General features: G+C 44.5%; 1 protein-coding gene across 2 annotated transcripts; it reads left to right on the forward strand.

The window, feature by feature from the left end:
- Nucleotides 1–122: 122 nt before the first annotated feature.
- Nucleotides 123–14,297, forward strand: VLDLR (very low density lipoprotein receptor). Of its 2 annotated transcripts, XM_063181147.1 has the most exons (19): nucleotides 123–351; nucleotides 4,198–4,317; nucleotides 5,288–5,410; nucleotides 5,967–6,089; nucleotides 7,417–7,788; nucleotides 7,895–8,017; nucleotides 8,103–8,225; nucleotides 8,682–8,801; nucleotides 8,879–9,004; nucleotides 9,379–9,550; nucleotides 9,881–10,105; nucleotides 10,260–10,378; nucleotides 10,753–10,892; nucleotides 10,995–11,136; nucleotides 11,454–11,600; nucleotides 12,509–12,598; nucleotides 12,982–13,059; nucleotides 13,169–13,338; nucleotides 13,653–14,297. In XM_063181147.1, the coding sequence occupies exons 1-19, from the start codon at nucleotides 138–140 to the stop codon at nucleotides 13,686–13,688; spliced, it is 2,763 nt and encodes a 920-aa protein (XP_063037217.1). In that variant the 5' UTR covers nucleotides 123–137; the 3' UTR covers nucleotides 13,689–14,297. The 2 variants fall into 2 exon arrangements, with proteins under 2 accessions (XP_063037217.1, XP_063037218.1); XM_063181148.1 differs by lacking the exon at nucleotides 12,509–12,598 and having other exon boundaries at nucleotides 219–351.
- The last annotated feature ends 296 nt before the right edge of the window (nucleotides 14,298–14,593 follow it).

Consider the following 14,593-nt stretch of genomic DNA (forward strand, 5'->3'; position numbering starts at 1 on the left):
CCGCGGAGGAGGCAGCGGGGGCGGGCGGTGCTGGCGAGCCAACCGGGGCCCGGCGCGGCGCCGTGAGTCACTAGCGGGCGCGCAGGGCGGCCGGGCGGCTGCTATAAGAGCGCCGCGGGGACGGCCTCCCCCCGTGTATGTCTCCGGCTGCTGCCTCTGCTCCTCGGCTCCCCGCCCGCAGCGCCTGCCTGCCCGCGCACCCCGTCCCCGGCGTGGCGATGCGGCTGGACCGGCAGCGCGGAGAGCCGAACCCCTCGGCCGGCGGGCGCGGCGCGGAGCGGAGCGGGGTCCCGCGTTGCTGGGCGCTGCTGCTGCTGCTCGCCCTTGGCTGCCTGCGCGCCGCCGCCGACGGTGAGTGCGGGGCCGGGGGAGTGGGCTGGGGCCCGCACCGCCGGGGCGGCTCCCGCCGCTGCCCCCGCGGCGACGCCGTCTCCCACCGCCCTTTACTTTTGCCTCGCTCTCGTTATTTTCTCCCGCTCTTTCGGACTGCCTGCCCGCTGCCCCGGGGGAAGCGGGGCGGGCCCGGGTGAACAGGGGGGCGCTGCCGCCGCGTCGGCCCCGCCGCCCCCCGTGCCGGGCGAGGCGCCGCCTTTCCCCCGGGGCCCCGGGCGGCGGGAGCGGCGAGGGGGGACCGAGCCCCGGGAGCCCCCCGCCCGCTGCGGGAGGGGCCCGCCTTCCTGATCGATACTAAGGAGGAGGGTCTGAGGGTCTGAGGCTAACGCGAGAGGGTCGGGGAGGATTCGGGCTCTATTGTGGAGGGCGAAAGAGAAGCGCTTGGGAAGCTCGCGGCGTTAAAGGTGCTGTCAAACTGCGGTGCAACTTAGGCTTTGTGTTATCCAGCGGTGTTGGCACGGCTCTATTCAGGGTCCGGAGCAACCACCGTGAGGGGTCTCCACCTGGTGGCAAGGCTGGGTCCTGCCGGCGCCGGGTCCCTGCTCCCGGGGCTGGGCGTTCGCCAGTGGCGCTGCTCGTGGCCGGCTCCCGGGCTGCCTCGCGGCTTAGAAGCTGTTGCCCTTATTGGCAGAGGTTTAAAAACGACCATCCAACTGGCTTATTTTACTCTTTAGTGGAGGAAATAATCATTGGCTGAGTCCTTTCTTCCCTGAGGAGCTGAGCTTCAGCCTGCTCTCCTAGGTAGGAGGAGGGCAGCTGGGAGTCTGCATTGTCGTATTGCTCTTAGATCTCCTGACTATTGTCCTAAAGTAGGCCTAAGTGTCTGATCTTGGTAGTGTTTCCTATAACGGCGTGCGGTTGTTTAGACACCAGGTATGTTGGGTAGAGCCCTGTCAGCATGTTGTTGTATCCAGAATTCATACAAAGAGAGGGAGGAGAAATGTCTGCTAGTCACCTCTTGTCTCTCAGTCCTGTAGGTTGCTCACGTGCCTGGTCACAACAGACATGGTTAAATAGTTGTAGAATGAAAGATCAAGCTGGCTGGCACTGAAAATGCTACTTCACTGTGCTCAGAAGTCATCACAAGAGATACACAGTGATGGGAGTTAGTAGGCTAGCTAACCAAGTTATTCTGATTGTTCTTTCAGTTTGAGTTAGTGGCCCCATCAGCTCTCTTCTGCTACCAGTTGTAATTGCCAGGGTCTGGGAGAAGTCTAAGCTAGTTCCTATATGAGCTCTCACAAGGTTTCCCAATCACGGTCGAAGCTTTTCTGGGACTTGGTGTCAGATGACAGTACACAAGTGTCACATGTTTGAAGCTGCCCAGACAAGTAATCTGGCAACTTGCTTAAGGGGCTGAGACTAACAGTGATAGCAGAGATATGGAGAAAGGTAGTTTAACTGGGGTAGCCAGTGTAACTGTGCTCCTTCACCCTACACCCATTGCTGCTTCTAGTAAGTAGTTATCTGGGGAACAGTAAAACAATATGTTTAGCAGTCACAGGCTCTGATGTTACTGTTATCAACATTTTTCAGCCTAAGATATATTCCAATGAAGAGAAAATGTGTGAAGGTGCTTCTACTGTAAGAAGAGCACATAAAGAGAAGCTGTACATTTACACATCTTCAGGAGCAGTAGCAGATGCTGACCTCTACCTTTGTGCACCTGTGTAGGTGTTAGGTCTTGTCGATTTTTTTTACTTGTTTGTGGGCTAAAAGTAGTACCTCTGACATTTCACTTGGTATCAGCTGCAGAAGCAATGTTATATTCTTGGAACGGTTTGTTGTTAGGATTGTAATTGTAAAGTTACAGCTGTTGCTCCAAGCTCAGCTCTGGTTTCTGTTAGTCTTGTGTGTAGCTTCCCTGTAGCATTTGATCAAAATCGTGTTACATTTGTAAGTCACAATGTACTAGGCAGCTTTAGCGATCCTTTTCTGGTTATTCTAGCTTGAAACAGAGTAACTAAGGGCCATGGTGTTATTTTGGGATCTCCTTAGTGGCAGGCTTAGTCTAATATCTCTGTATGCTATTTTGGGCAAGGTTGACTGTTCTCACTCTGAACGCCTGGATGAGGAAGTCCTGAAACTAGCAGGAGTTGGTTGTTGTTTCTTTTATTTCATGCAGTAGTACAGTAAAACCTGAAATATGTCACCAGGGCCCACAACTCTAACCTTCTTTTAGAGGTTGCTGGACAACAAGGTATCAGGCTTACAACAAGCTTCTAGTTGTGGCACCTACTCCCACTCTTAGGTGGCTGGGTGTGCTGTCTAGCGCAAGGCAAGCTAATTGACTGGCAGCTCATGACCAAGTAGTAGTAGCAGCTTTACAAAGCCATGCTATTAGAAAGCACATGCTGCTGTAATTCCCAACCAGAAAAGGGAAACCAGGGAATGGAAATAGTATACACAATAACTGATGTTCTTATTTTTGGTACTTTTTAAACATAGTTCCCATTTAAAAAGTTGTTAACTTTGTTCTTACGACTGGGTTACTGCTCTACTCCCCCCGCAAGGCTACTAAAACATTAGCAGAACTCAGTAAGGTGCTTTCTCACATCCTTGCTCATGGATTTACATGAGACATTCAGCAGATAGAATTGCTCATGTTCTTGCTTGTACTGTCCAGCATTTGAATACCTCATGCCTGATGGCTAGCCAGTATAATGTAAAATGGCTGAGTACCTTCCTTCTGCTTGGAACCTGTCCTGCATTTTTCATGTCATACTGGGAGGACATAAAAACAGCAAATAATACTCTACTAAAATTTGATGCCCTTTGAATGCCAGGACAAAGCACTCTCACTAAATGATGCAATAAACCAAGAAGGATCAGGAGTCTTGCATCATGCTCTGGGCATGTGCAGCCAATACTGATGCACAATCTTACACACTTGCCTGCGTGCATTAAGTGGAACAGCTCTGGCTTAGCTGCTGAAGATGCAGGCTGCTGCTTTTAGTGACAGTTATAGCAGGGCTTCCAAGACAAAGCGCATTCCCTTGAGGGATGGGGTCATACAGTTGTAGAGCTGAAGATACACTGAAAAATGCACTCCAAGGATCTTGCAGAAAGTAGTACCTTACTCAAACATACTAGCAAACCAAGATTTACCAGTTGTGAGACAATGGACTTCATTCCAGAAGGAAGTGATTAATTACCTTGCTCTTTTAGCATCACACTTCTTTTAATGTATACCAAGGAATGTCTCTGGATGCCACTTTTTGAGGGGTAACATAAAGCATGAAAACTTGCTCAGCTACAAAGCAGTTATCTAAGCTACCTTTACAGATGTCTTGGGGATTCTGCTGCAATGTGTTAGCAGCAGAGCATTGAAATGCTAATCTGGCTTGACATTAATCAAATTTAAACCCAATTTGCTTAAAGTTTGAAGAGTTTTGAGAATGTGATGCTAGGTGCAAGGCAGCAAAAGTAATTTTGGGCATGCATTTTTGTAAGCTTGACCTTGCCTTGAAGAGGAAAACTGAGTGAGAATAACACTGAGACTGTTTGCTGCCGTTTGGCAGGTGAATGGCTATGGTGCTTAAACTTTCTTGTACTGTGAAAAAGCTTTTGGCTTTACTTTCATAATCTAATAAGGTGATTGCAGAAATTTGGAGCTCATATCTGGTTTTGTGTTGATGTTGTGCTCTTGATTAGGCTGGGTAGCTTCTTGATCAGTGGGGAAAGCAAGAAGATATTGCTTTGTGGGAATCTATAAAAATCAGAAGGTTTTAGGGAGGTGGTAAAAAAGACAGCATAGCATTGCTTAACAGTATTGAGGTGTAGGTTTTTTTTTTTTCATTGAAGGTGCAAGAGCAAAATGTGAAGAATCCCAGTTTGCATGTGGTAATGGACGCTGTATTCCTCAAATCTGGAAATGTGATGGTGATGAAGACTGTTCAGATGGCAGTGATGAGAGTGCTTGTGGTAAGTAATCAAAATAATACCTCTGTAGTAGTACTTGCTAGCTGGAAGTGGGGACTTAACAGTAGATAGCTGGAGAGATACTTTCCTGCCCAGCACTTCAGGCAGTCGGAACAAAAGGACAAATTTCTTAGAATAACCACTATTGATTCCTTGTACTCATCTGAGGCAATTGAATTTTCCTGAGTGTTATCTAACTCTCCTGAAATTGGCAACTGAGACAAAGCTTGTGACCAAAATTCTTCACTTGTGAGAGTGATGACTGACAGGAACAGAATATAAGCCTGTTCTCAGTTGTTTCTTGAATACATAATAGAAAATGTTTGCTATTAGCACTCTGCTGTTGGCTATTCCATGGCTAAAAGCCCTGTTTTATATGTGGAAGTAATTCTGCTGTGTCTCCTATAAACATTAAGTCTAGCTTTGGCTGCCAACCTTTGCTTTAAGCAGGCATAGAAGCCAAGACAGATGACTAGATTTACTTGGAGACCAGGCAAAGCATACTCTATATCCATCACTGGTGTTGTTGAACTGCCAGTCTCCTCAGGCAGACCTAAACTATTACCCTAGAGTTACATAGTACCATGCTTCTGTAATGACAAATCAAATGCCTTGACTATAAACTCAGAGTTCAAAACCTAAATATTAATATCAACAGAACTTATTTTAACTTAGGTCTGTTCAAAGCAGCAGCTAATATAAACTAACCTGCTTAGTCTCCTTAGCAATAGTGGTCCTTCAGTGCCTGATTAGATGAATATAAATGCTTCTCTGTACACAGAGAAATATTTGACCCCTTCCTACCCTGTAGGAAGTGGTCAACAGCACTGTTTACTAGGTTGGTGGGGGGCAACACCGGGCATCCACAAACCAAGGACATTGAATAACTTTCTAGGGCAGCAAAGCTGATCCCTGTTAGCAATAAATAAGCTAAGCTCTGGTACCTAAACAAGTGTCTTTTTCTCCCTTGCAGTGAAGAAGACGTGTGCCGAATCTGACTTTGTGTGCCTCAGTGGTCAATGTGTGCCTAACAGATGGCAGTGTGACGGGGATCCCGACTGTGAGGATGGGTCTGATGAGAGTTCCGAGCTGTGCCGTAAGTGAACCTGGCGTGGTGGTGTAGCCAGGCCTCTGGGGAGGAGCATTTTGACTTCCTGCCTGCTTGCAGTCTGGCTCTCCTCCTGAAGCAGGGATGAACTTGTCTTGGGGAGCACCTTCCTAAGTTCTTGGCCTTGTCAGGGTCTTGAGGAGACTTTTCACTGCAGTATAGATCTATAGTACAGAAAGTGTCATTTTCCTGTGTCAGGAGGATCCACAGTGTGGAAGATTTCAGCCCAAGTCCTAGTGCACTTTGGCATTACTCCTCCCCACTACTACTTGTTGTAGCTCAAGCTGCTACAGTGTAATCAGCATGCAGTCACAAAGCTACCACTACAAAGATACCCTTAAAATATTAATCTCTTAGGAATTAGAAACATCTTTTTTAAACTGAACATTACAGAATAGTATAGCCTTTTCCATCAATTTATACAGATGTTGGCATCTAAATAATTGCAACTTTGTCCAGACCTGAAGCCTTTCAGTCTCAATTTTCAGCACAAATGCTGATACCCAAGTGGCTCCTAGATTGAACTAAAACTTTTTTTCAATAGACACAAGAACATGCCGGGTAAATGAAATCAGCTGTGGTCCTCAGTCAACTCAGTGTATCCCAGTGTCCTGGAAGTGTGATGGTGAAAAAGACTGTGACAGTGAAGAAGATGAACAGAATTGTGGTAAGGAGAGAAATGGCGATTGCATAACTCTATTTGAAATTGACTTGTCTGGAAAGGAGCTACCTGGGCAGTACATCTGGGAAGATAAATTTTTGATAGTGTCAATACCTCTCCTACATTAATCTTGTTTTGCAGCTACTTAAAGCAAACTTTTTGTAACAATCCTCTCTCCTGCTAAATTAAGAGCTACAATAATGTAAGCTTTTTAATGCGTGTCTTTTTTTCTCTGCTAATTTTGGCAGTAGCCATAGGTATGTTTAGTCACTTGGCAAGCCAACTGTCAGAACTTGTTTTCTGGAGAGTTCCTGAAATTGCTGCTTACATTAACAAATTGTCTCCTAAAAGTGTAGCAGCAACTTTTAGCAAAGAGCATAGCTAATCTACCTTATAGTCCTATCCTGAAATATCTGTGGAGCTGGATTTCTGATGTTTGGGTGGCTGGGGCAGTGGGGAGGGAACTTCAGGCTGGTATGCAAGTAAAGCTGCCATTGCAGCATTAAAGCCAGCATTCCTGGCTTATTCAAAAGAATTTGCATACATTTGAGTTTTCTGAGGTGTCCTGAGACATACTTGCTGTAACCAAAGGCACAGGGCTGGCTTCCATCAGAACCACCTTACATGAATGGCCTAATGAGACACAGATCTCCAGAATTATGCTGTGTGTCTGTGGAATTGCCATCTTACTCAACAAACTAATGCCTTAATCTACAAGGAAATCTACAGGCAGTGTTTCTAAAGAAGCTGATAAAACTATGAGCCTAGGCACACTGAGCTATTAGCTACATTGCTATTAAACCAGCATAATTTGTACTGACATAAATTGCATGGGTGTGCTTAACCACAGGATCAACTCAGGCAAGACCTTGGTCTGTTATCCCTACTGGTCCAAGCAAATGGGGCACTGCTGTCCTGGGGACCAGCATAAAACACTTTAATTTCAAATTACAGTACATGCTGACCATCAGACTACCTTAATCTTAGTCTGTACTCTTGAGTTAGCATTTCTTTTACCTTCTGTCTTTGCTTCACAGTGTTAGACCCTGTTTTCTGAAAGACTTGCAATCTGAAGTGCAGGACAGCCTAACTACTTCAAAAGGTTATTTTCACTCAGTAGTTCAAATCTGATGCAAATCACTTACAATGTCCAAAGGCAATGAGGATGGTCTGTGGAACTCAAGTGTCCTGTAGGTGGTCATTTGGGCTTCCCTATTGCCTTGTACAGGATGCTGATATTGTATCAGCTAGCAGCTGAAAAACAAAATATCTTCACACAAAAGTCAGCCTTCTTGTGACAATATATTAATCTCTCTTACTCCCATTACCCCAGGCAATGTGACTTGTAGTCCAGCAGACTTCACATGCAGCAGTGGGCAATGTATTTCCAAGAGCTTTGTCTGCAATGGTCAAGATGACTGCAGTGATGGTAGTGATGAGCTGGAGTGTGCACCTCCTACCTGTGGAGTTCATGAGTTCCAGTGCAAGAGCTCGACTTGCATTCCCCTCAGCTGGGTGTGTGATGATGATGCTGACTGCCCTGACCGCTCAGATGAGTCTCTAGAGCAATGTGGCCGCCAGCCTGCACCTTCTGTGAAGTGCTCTGCCAGTGAGGTGCAGTGTGGCTCAGGTGAATGTATCCACAAAAAGTGGCGCTGTGATGGAGATCCTGACTGCAAGGATGGAAGTGATGAAATCAACTGCCGTAAGTTCACTTGGTCCTTCTCTAGGAGGAACTGCTTGACTCCTCTTTTATTTCCTTTGCTTCAGTAAACCTCAGGAGTAAAAGTCTGTAATGACTGTGTCCTCAGCTTCTCGGACCTGCAGACCAGACCAATTCAGATGTGAAGATGGGAACTGCATCCATGGGACTAGGCAGTGCAATGGTGTGAGAGATTGTCTGGATGGCACAGATGAAGCAAATTGTAACAATGGTAAGTGTGGAACTGAGCAAGAATAAAGTCTTTGCAGAATATCTGTTGAAGTTGGGAGTCACCCTCACAATCTTCCTTATGTCAGTTATTCAGTGCTCTGGACCTGGCAAATTCAAGTGCAGGAGTGGAGAATGCATAGATATCAATAAAGTGTGTAACCAGCAGAGAGACTGCAAGGACTGGAGTGATGAGCCCCTCAAGGAGTGTAGTAAGTGAATAAACTCTTTGCACAATGCTGATTACTAGATATGCTTAGATATAGCCTCTGAGTTGTCAGATGTCAGCTGGAATGCCCATTGGCACTTCTTGGTGGCAAATTTACAACTGAGACCAACCTAGTTAATAGGCTAGTTTTATCATAGCCAAACTGGCTGATAGGATGATTTCTTTGTAGTCAGGAAAGCACTTGAATGCATTAGAAACACTGAAACTTCAGGAACCTCAATTTATTGCTGCCTGCTTGTAACACAGAGAAAGTGCTGGTAGCTAAGTGAACGTGAATTTGGGAGGGTTCTCTTGTATGTGACTTTGAGTGCCAGAACAGTTTATCAGATGTGACAGGCATTGTTAGAAAGTGGATGTGTACCTGGAAAAGTCCTCCATGGCTAAGACTATAAAACTAAACAAGAACGCCTTCTCAGAAGTGGCCAATTCTCTCTTCTAGACATCAATGAATGTCTGGTGAACAATGGTGGATGCTCTCATATCTGCAGAGATCTCATTATTGGCTATGAATGTGACTGTCCAGCTGGGTTTGAGCTTCTGGACAAGAGAACCTGTGGAGGTACGTATCTAGTAGTTTGACATGGCCTCTACTGGTGATATTGGAAGTGAGCATAAATTAAATTTTTGTTTTTACAGATATTGATGAATGTCAGAACCCTGGTATATGTAGTCAGATCTGTATCAACCTGAAAGGGGGCTACAAATGTGAATGCAGCCGTGGCTATCAGATGGATCTTGCTACTGGGGTGTGCAAGGCAGTTGGTGAGTGTTGACATGACTTTCATATCTCCACTTTAAAATGAGTCAGCAAATGATGCACTGTTTATACTACTGTGGTTTTTACACTAGCTATTATGGTGTTACTGACCACTACTAACACTTCAAATGATGCCATGATACAGTACTTAAAGCTGCCTGACATAAACTGCTTGTGTCTGCTCCCTGGGCAGGAGGATCCTCCCCATCAAGTTGTGGAGGGAGAAAAGGATGAGGTATGGTACAGCCAAGACCTCTGTCAGCATCTGCTAGCAAGTGTGGAATGGCAAATACTAAATATGATGACTCTTAAAACTTTCTGTAAAAGAAAAGCATGTGACTGAATATCCAGAAGTATAGATAACAAACTCTTTTTACAGGGAAGGAACCAAGTCTAATTTTCACCAACCGCCGGGACATAAGGAAGATTGGCCTTGAGAGAAAAGAATATATTCAGCTTGTAGAGCAGCTAAGAAACTCTATAGCTCTAGATGCTGATATTGCTGAGCAAAAGCTTTACTGGGCAGACTTCAGCCAGAAAGCAATCTTCAGGTAAATGGGCTTAGCTTCTGAACCTAGTGTACTTCCCTAAACCATCCCATGGTTTTACCCAAGTAAGACCTATTTCTCTAGTCTCTGGTAATGAAAACTAGATTCGTGGTGTTCTAAAGACAAAGTACAGTTGATGTAAGCTCCCACAGCTACCAATGTGTATGCCTGTTGCACTTCCTAGTAACTGCTGCTACATTTGTACAAAAGGCACTCTGTGGAAAGTCCCACATGCATCTTCTGCCTGAAATCTTGTGCAATATTTGCTGAGGTGTGCCAAGGGATAGCATCTGCAGTGGAAGTGGTTGAAAGCAAGTAATTCTTGTCTTCCAGTGCCTCTATTGATACCCGTGATAAAGTTGGAACACACATCAGAATCCTGGACAACATACACAGCCCTGCAGGAATTGCTGTTGACTGGGTTTATAAGAACATCTACTGGTCGGACTCAGCTGCAAAGACCATTTCAGTGGCTAGCCTAGATGGCACAAAAAGAAAGGTTTTGTTTCTCTCTGAGCTGAGAGAGCCAGCTTCTATTGCTGTAGATCCTATTTCTGGGTGAGTATTTGTCCAGGTTCTTTTAAAAGAGTACACCTACCAGCTACGTGTTCTGATAACTGACTTAGGTAGCCTTTGTTAGTTATTGGTCATAATAAAGAGTGATACTACACAGTACTATAGTGCATCATACAACATAAATTCTGCTTCACAGCTTTATGTACTGGTCAGACTGGGGTGAGCCAGCAAAAATTGAAAAAGCAGGAATGAATGGATTTGACAGACAGCAGCTTGTGACAACAGAAATCCAATGGCCTAATGGAATTGCTCTAGGTATGTTGAACTTGTCTCTGCCAGAGGTATTCTGGAGCTTAAGCAATTTTTTTGCTACAAAAGCCAAGGTCATTCTTCAGAGAAGTATTTTCAGCTTCTGAGAAAGGGAAGCTTCTGTATGCCTGAAGACACTGCAACAGGCATCAACACTTCTCAGAAACTGAAATAGTAACTTTTCCTGAACTGCTGTATATTATAGTTGAGGCACAGGCCACATAGGCATCACTGCAGCAGCCCTCTGTATGCTGGAATGGTAAGAAACTAGGGCAACACTGCCACCATTCTCAAACCTGTGCGTGTTTCAATTCTTGCAGCGAGCTTTGGAGGTTTCCTCCATGTGGACACTAAATGTATTGGTGTTTTCCCCCTCCTAGATCTTGTAAAAAGCCGCCTATACTGGCTTGATTCCAAACTACACATGGTGTCAAGTGTGGATTTGAATGGCCAGGATCGTAGAATTGTGCTGAAGTCACATATGTTCCTTCCTCATCCTCTTGCTCTAACCATTTTTGAGGTAAGAATGACTTCCTGTGGTCATTGTCAAAGATCCTCTTCTTGCTGGTATGGGGCTGATAGCACCATGGAGGTAATGGGATGCAATGGCATTGTCTTCTAGGACCGTGTGTACTGGATTGATGGAGAGAATGAGGCAGTCTATGGTGCCAACAAATTTACTGGAACCGATTTGGTTACTCTTGTGAACAACCTCAATGATGCACAGGACATCATTGTGTATCATGAACTTGTTCAGCCTTCAGGTAATTTCAATACAGTTTATAGTTAAGTGAGTGCATACTTGTAAGAAGCCTGCCCTGCCTGGATGGTGGCAAATGTTATCCCTTCACTGTACAGCTGTCCATTCCTACTCCTGCTCTTGGAGCTTCTAATATAGGTAGCCCCATGGGGGTTGAGAGGTCTAGTTGCAATTGCTCTTTCTTGGGCAGAGCAGATATAAGTCTATAACCAGCTGAGACATGTAATGTTTTACAAAAACAATTACTGAGCAAATACTTCAGCAGAACACCTGGAGCATGAAGGCTCACTCTTGTTCACTCCTGAATTGCTGTACCAACAGGTAGGAACTGGTGTGAAGAGCACCTGGCAAATGGAGGTTGTAGCTACCTGTGCCTGCCTGCTCCTCAGATAAATGAACATTCTCCAAAGTACACCTGTGCATGTCCAGCTGGGTACTTCTTACAGGAGGATGGTCTGAGATGTACAGGTACTGTAACACAACTGAGATCATTCCCAGGATGAATGGTGAAGGAGTATTGAACCATTAGGGGGAAGGAAATACACCACTATAGGCTACAGCTTTGCTAAAATTAATCTGATGTAAGTAATCCTGGAGGGGAGGTCCTTATGCTTTAATGTGGCCCTTAGAGTCTGTAGGTGCTGTTCAAAGTCCATGCTTTGCTTCTGCGTCATCATCATCATTTGCAACAGGATCTTGTACCTCCATGGCTTTCTGCAGACAGCAAGCACAAGGACAAAGCATACTCAGCCTCTTACAAAACAGGGGTATAAACTATCATGGCTGTACCTATAAATACACAGATCAAAAGGTGATTGGCTAATGCTGCTGCCCAAGGAAGCTTGTACCTCCCTTTGAGCATGCTGCTGTACTAGAGTTGTCACTACTGACTATGCAGCAGGCTTGCTTTGTCCTGTGGAGTGGAACTAGAAACTCCAAGGTGCCACTGACTGTATTGCATATTGATTCTGACTGCTACAGACTGCTAAATGCAAGGATGCTGGCCTCCCTTGGCTGCTCTAAAAGGTTGCTATGGGTATCAAAGGCTGTACCTAATCAGTAAACTTGTAAAACTAAAATCTTATTCAGAAAACCTGAATGCGAGGGGTGGGATGGCTTGTGACTGTTGTGACTAAATGCCTGTAATTCATTCCTGATTAACTGCCTGGCCTTGTTCTTGGAACTACTTTTCATCAAGAACTCTCTGCTGAGGGTATGCTAGTGAAATAGTTAAAGTCAGTGTTCCCAGTGAAGCTAACAACCTGCATGATCATTTTTGCCATCTGCTGAACCTTCACTACCATGGCTCTCATAGCAAAGCCATTGCAGAACTTCAGGATTAACTGATCTATAATTAGTTCTTGATCTATAATTAGTTTCAGGTACTGGAACAACTGTGGCTTACACTGAGGCTAAAGATACCAGCACAACAGAAAAATCTCCAACTGTTGGACTAGTTCCTGGAGGTACTGGTCCCAATAACTCACACTGCTAAACATTAGAGAAATTAAATGCAAACTGACCAACTAGCCCACATGGAAGCTTTTTCCTTTGCATGCAAGTAGAGAACACAGGCCAGATCACTTGTGTAGTGTAGCATCTGGAGCATGTGTTAAACAGATTTAGTTCACATAGGACAGTGTGGAATCTGTAGGTTCCATGAAATCCCAGGAGTGCTGAGTAAAGGCAAACAATAAAGAAAGCTTCCAACTAATACAGAATGAAGCATGTTAGGCTGTTCTAGCAGAGAAGCTAATCAAATAGGAGCTTCTGGGTTTGGGAAATGCTTGCATATGACAATCTGCCAGCCTGTCAGTATGCAAGCTCACTGCATCAAATTCTCATGCAGCGTTCAACACTAGTGGTACAACCTCTGAAGTAACGGCAGCTGGAAGAACATCAGCAGCTTGGATCATTCTTCCTGCTGGTGAGTAGAGCATTTACTAGCTTTTTGGACCCCATATTGCGGGACAAGCCACTCTTAGGAGCTTGACCTGACTCTACTCCATGTTTGCAATCTCTCTATCTCCTTGCAGTATTGCTGATGATGGCTGCAGCAGCTGGTTACTTCATGTGGCGTAACTGGCAGCACAAGAACATGAAAAGCATGAATTTTGATAATCCAGTTTACCTGAAAACCACAGAAGAGGACCTCACAATTGATATTGGAAGACACAGTGGTTCAGTAGGACACACCTACCCTGCAGTAAGTAAACCTATTATGTCTGAGACTCCAGGTTAATAATGGGAATAGGAAGACTGCCAAATGATACCTGAATTGAATTTAGGAGAGGTCTCTGCTTTTGAAAGCTGCTGGCTGCAGGCACTACTGGGTTGAACCAACTGACAACTTTACCCTATAATTAAGGTTAAAGTTCTGGTAGGTAACTAGTGTCTGTACCTAGGATGGAGTAATCTGTGCTGAATGTGATCACTAGCCTGCAGAATTAGCAATGATGTGTGTTGCTTTGTCTTTTATTAGTGCAACTTGTAGCTAACTTGTACTTACTTTTTTTACAGATATCTGTTGTCAGCACAGATGATGATATGGCGTGAGCACTGGATCAGCAATCACTTTCAGTTTACTTGTGTCTTACACTCTTTGGGGATAGTAACCAGGTTTGTGGCTGAAGGACTTCCTCCATTCTTGGAAGAAAGAAGATACTTTCTGTATTTATGGAACACTTGTGTAAATAGTTATTTTCTACAGCTTAACAACTCTGTAAATACCTGTCCACAACAATTCAGCTGTTAGTGGTTACAGTTTTATCAGTAACCCATGGGTTGGTTAGTCAGTAACATCACTGACCAAATATAAAGCACTTTCCATAGAAAGCCATATTCCAGCCACAACTTGTAACACCTGTACATATGTCTATAGGCCACTTGTAAATAACTATTGGAAAATCACTATCAAGCACTTTGAAATACTTCAGATGTAAATTATTGTACACTCTTTTTCAATGATTGGGGCAATGGCAATAGGATAAAACGGGTTATTATGATTGCCAAAAATTTGTAAACATAAGTAATTTTATATGTACAATTGCTTCAGTCTTGTCTGTTACCTCCTAGAGGTCTACAAGAATGAATGATCTTTAAGAAACCACTGTAAAACTCAAATGCAGCCAAGGGGATAAAAATAAAATGAGTCAAGCAGTTAAAGTATTGTTCTTGATTATTATGTTAGCACTGAAGTAAAATGATGTATCTCCTAAGTTGAAGCTTTAGTAGGCTGCACTACCACTGCCAGCCAGATCATGAAGTATTTCTTCAATTATTTCAGCAGCATTCTAGGCACAAGTGTCAGGTAACGTGTTTGTTCTTGAGAGTAATAGTCTGCACAGAGTAATGGACAGTGTGGGTCTCCTGTTGGAGAAGCCCAGCTCATCTCGTAAGTTAGCACTGACACAGGTGAAAATGACACAACTACTGCTACAATATTTTGAGAGGCAGCACTG

The sequence above is a fragment of the Melospiza melodia genome, chromosome Z (assembly GCF_035770615.1).
Source record: "Melospiza melodia melodia isolate bMelMel2 chromosome Z, bMelMel2.pri, whole genome shotgun sequence".
NCBI classification, from domain to species: Eukaryota; Metazoa; Chordata; class Aves; order Passeriformes; family Passerellidae; genus Melospiza; species Melospiza melodia.

Bases quoted from the DNA above. Each gene is read 5' to 3' on its own strand.
- VLDLR (XM_063181147.1), top strand. From the start codon at position 138: ATGTCTCCGGCTGCTGCCTCTGCTCCTCGGCTCCCCGCCCGCAGCGCC. The intron at 10,106-10,259 runs GTGAGTATTTGT...TCTGCTTCACAG, and splicing joins GCTGTAGATCCTATTTCTGG to CTTTATGTACTGGTCAGACT. The intron at 11,137-11,453 runs GTAATTTCAATA...CTGTACCAACAG, and splicing joins TGAACTTGTTCAGCCTTCAG to GTAGGAACTGGTGTGAAGAG.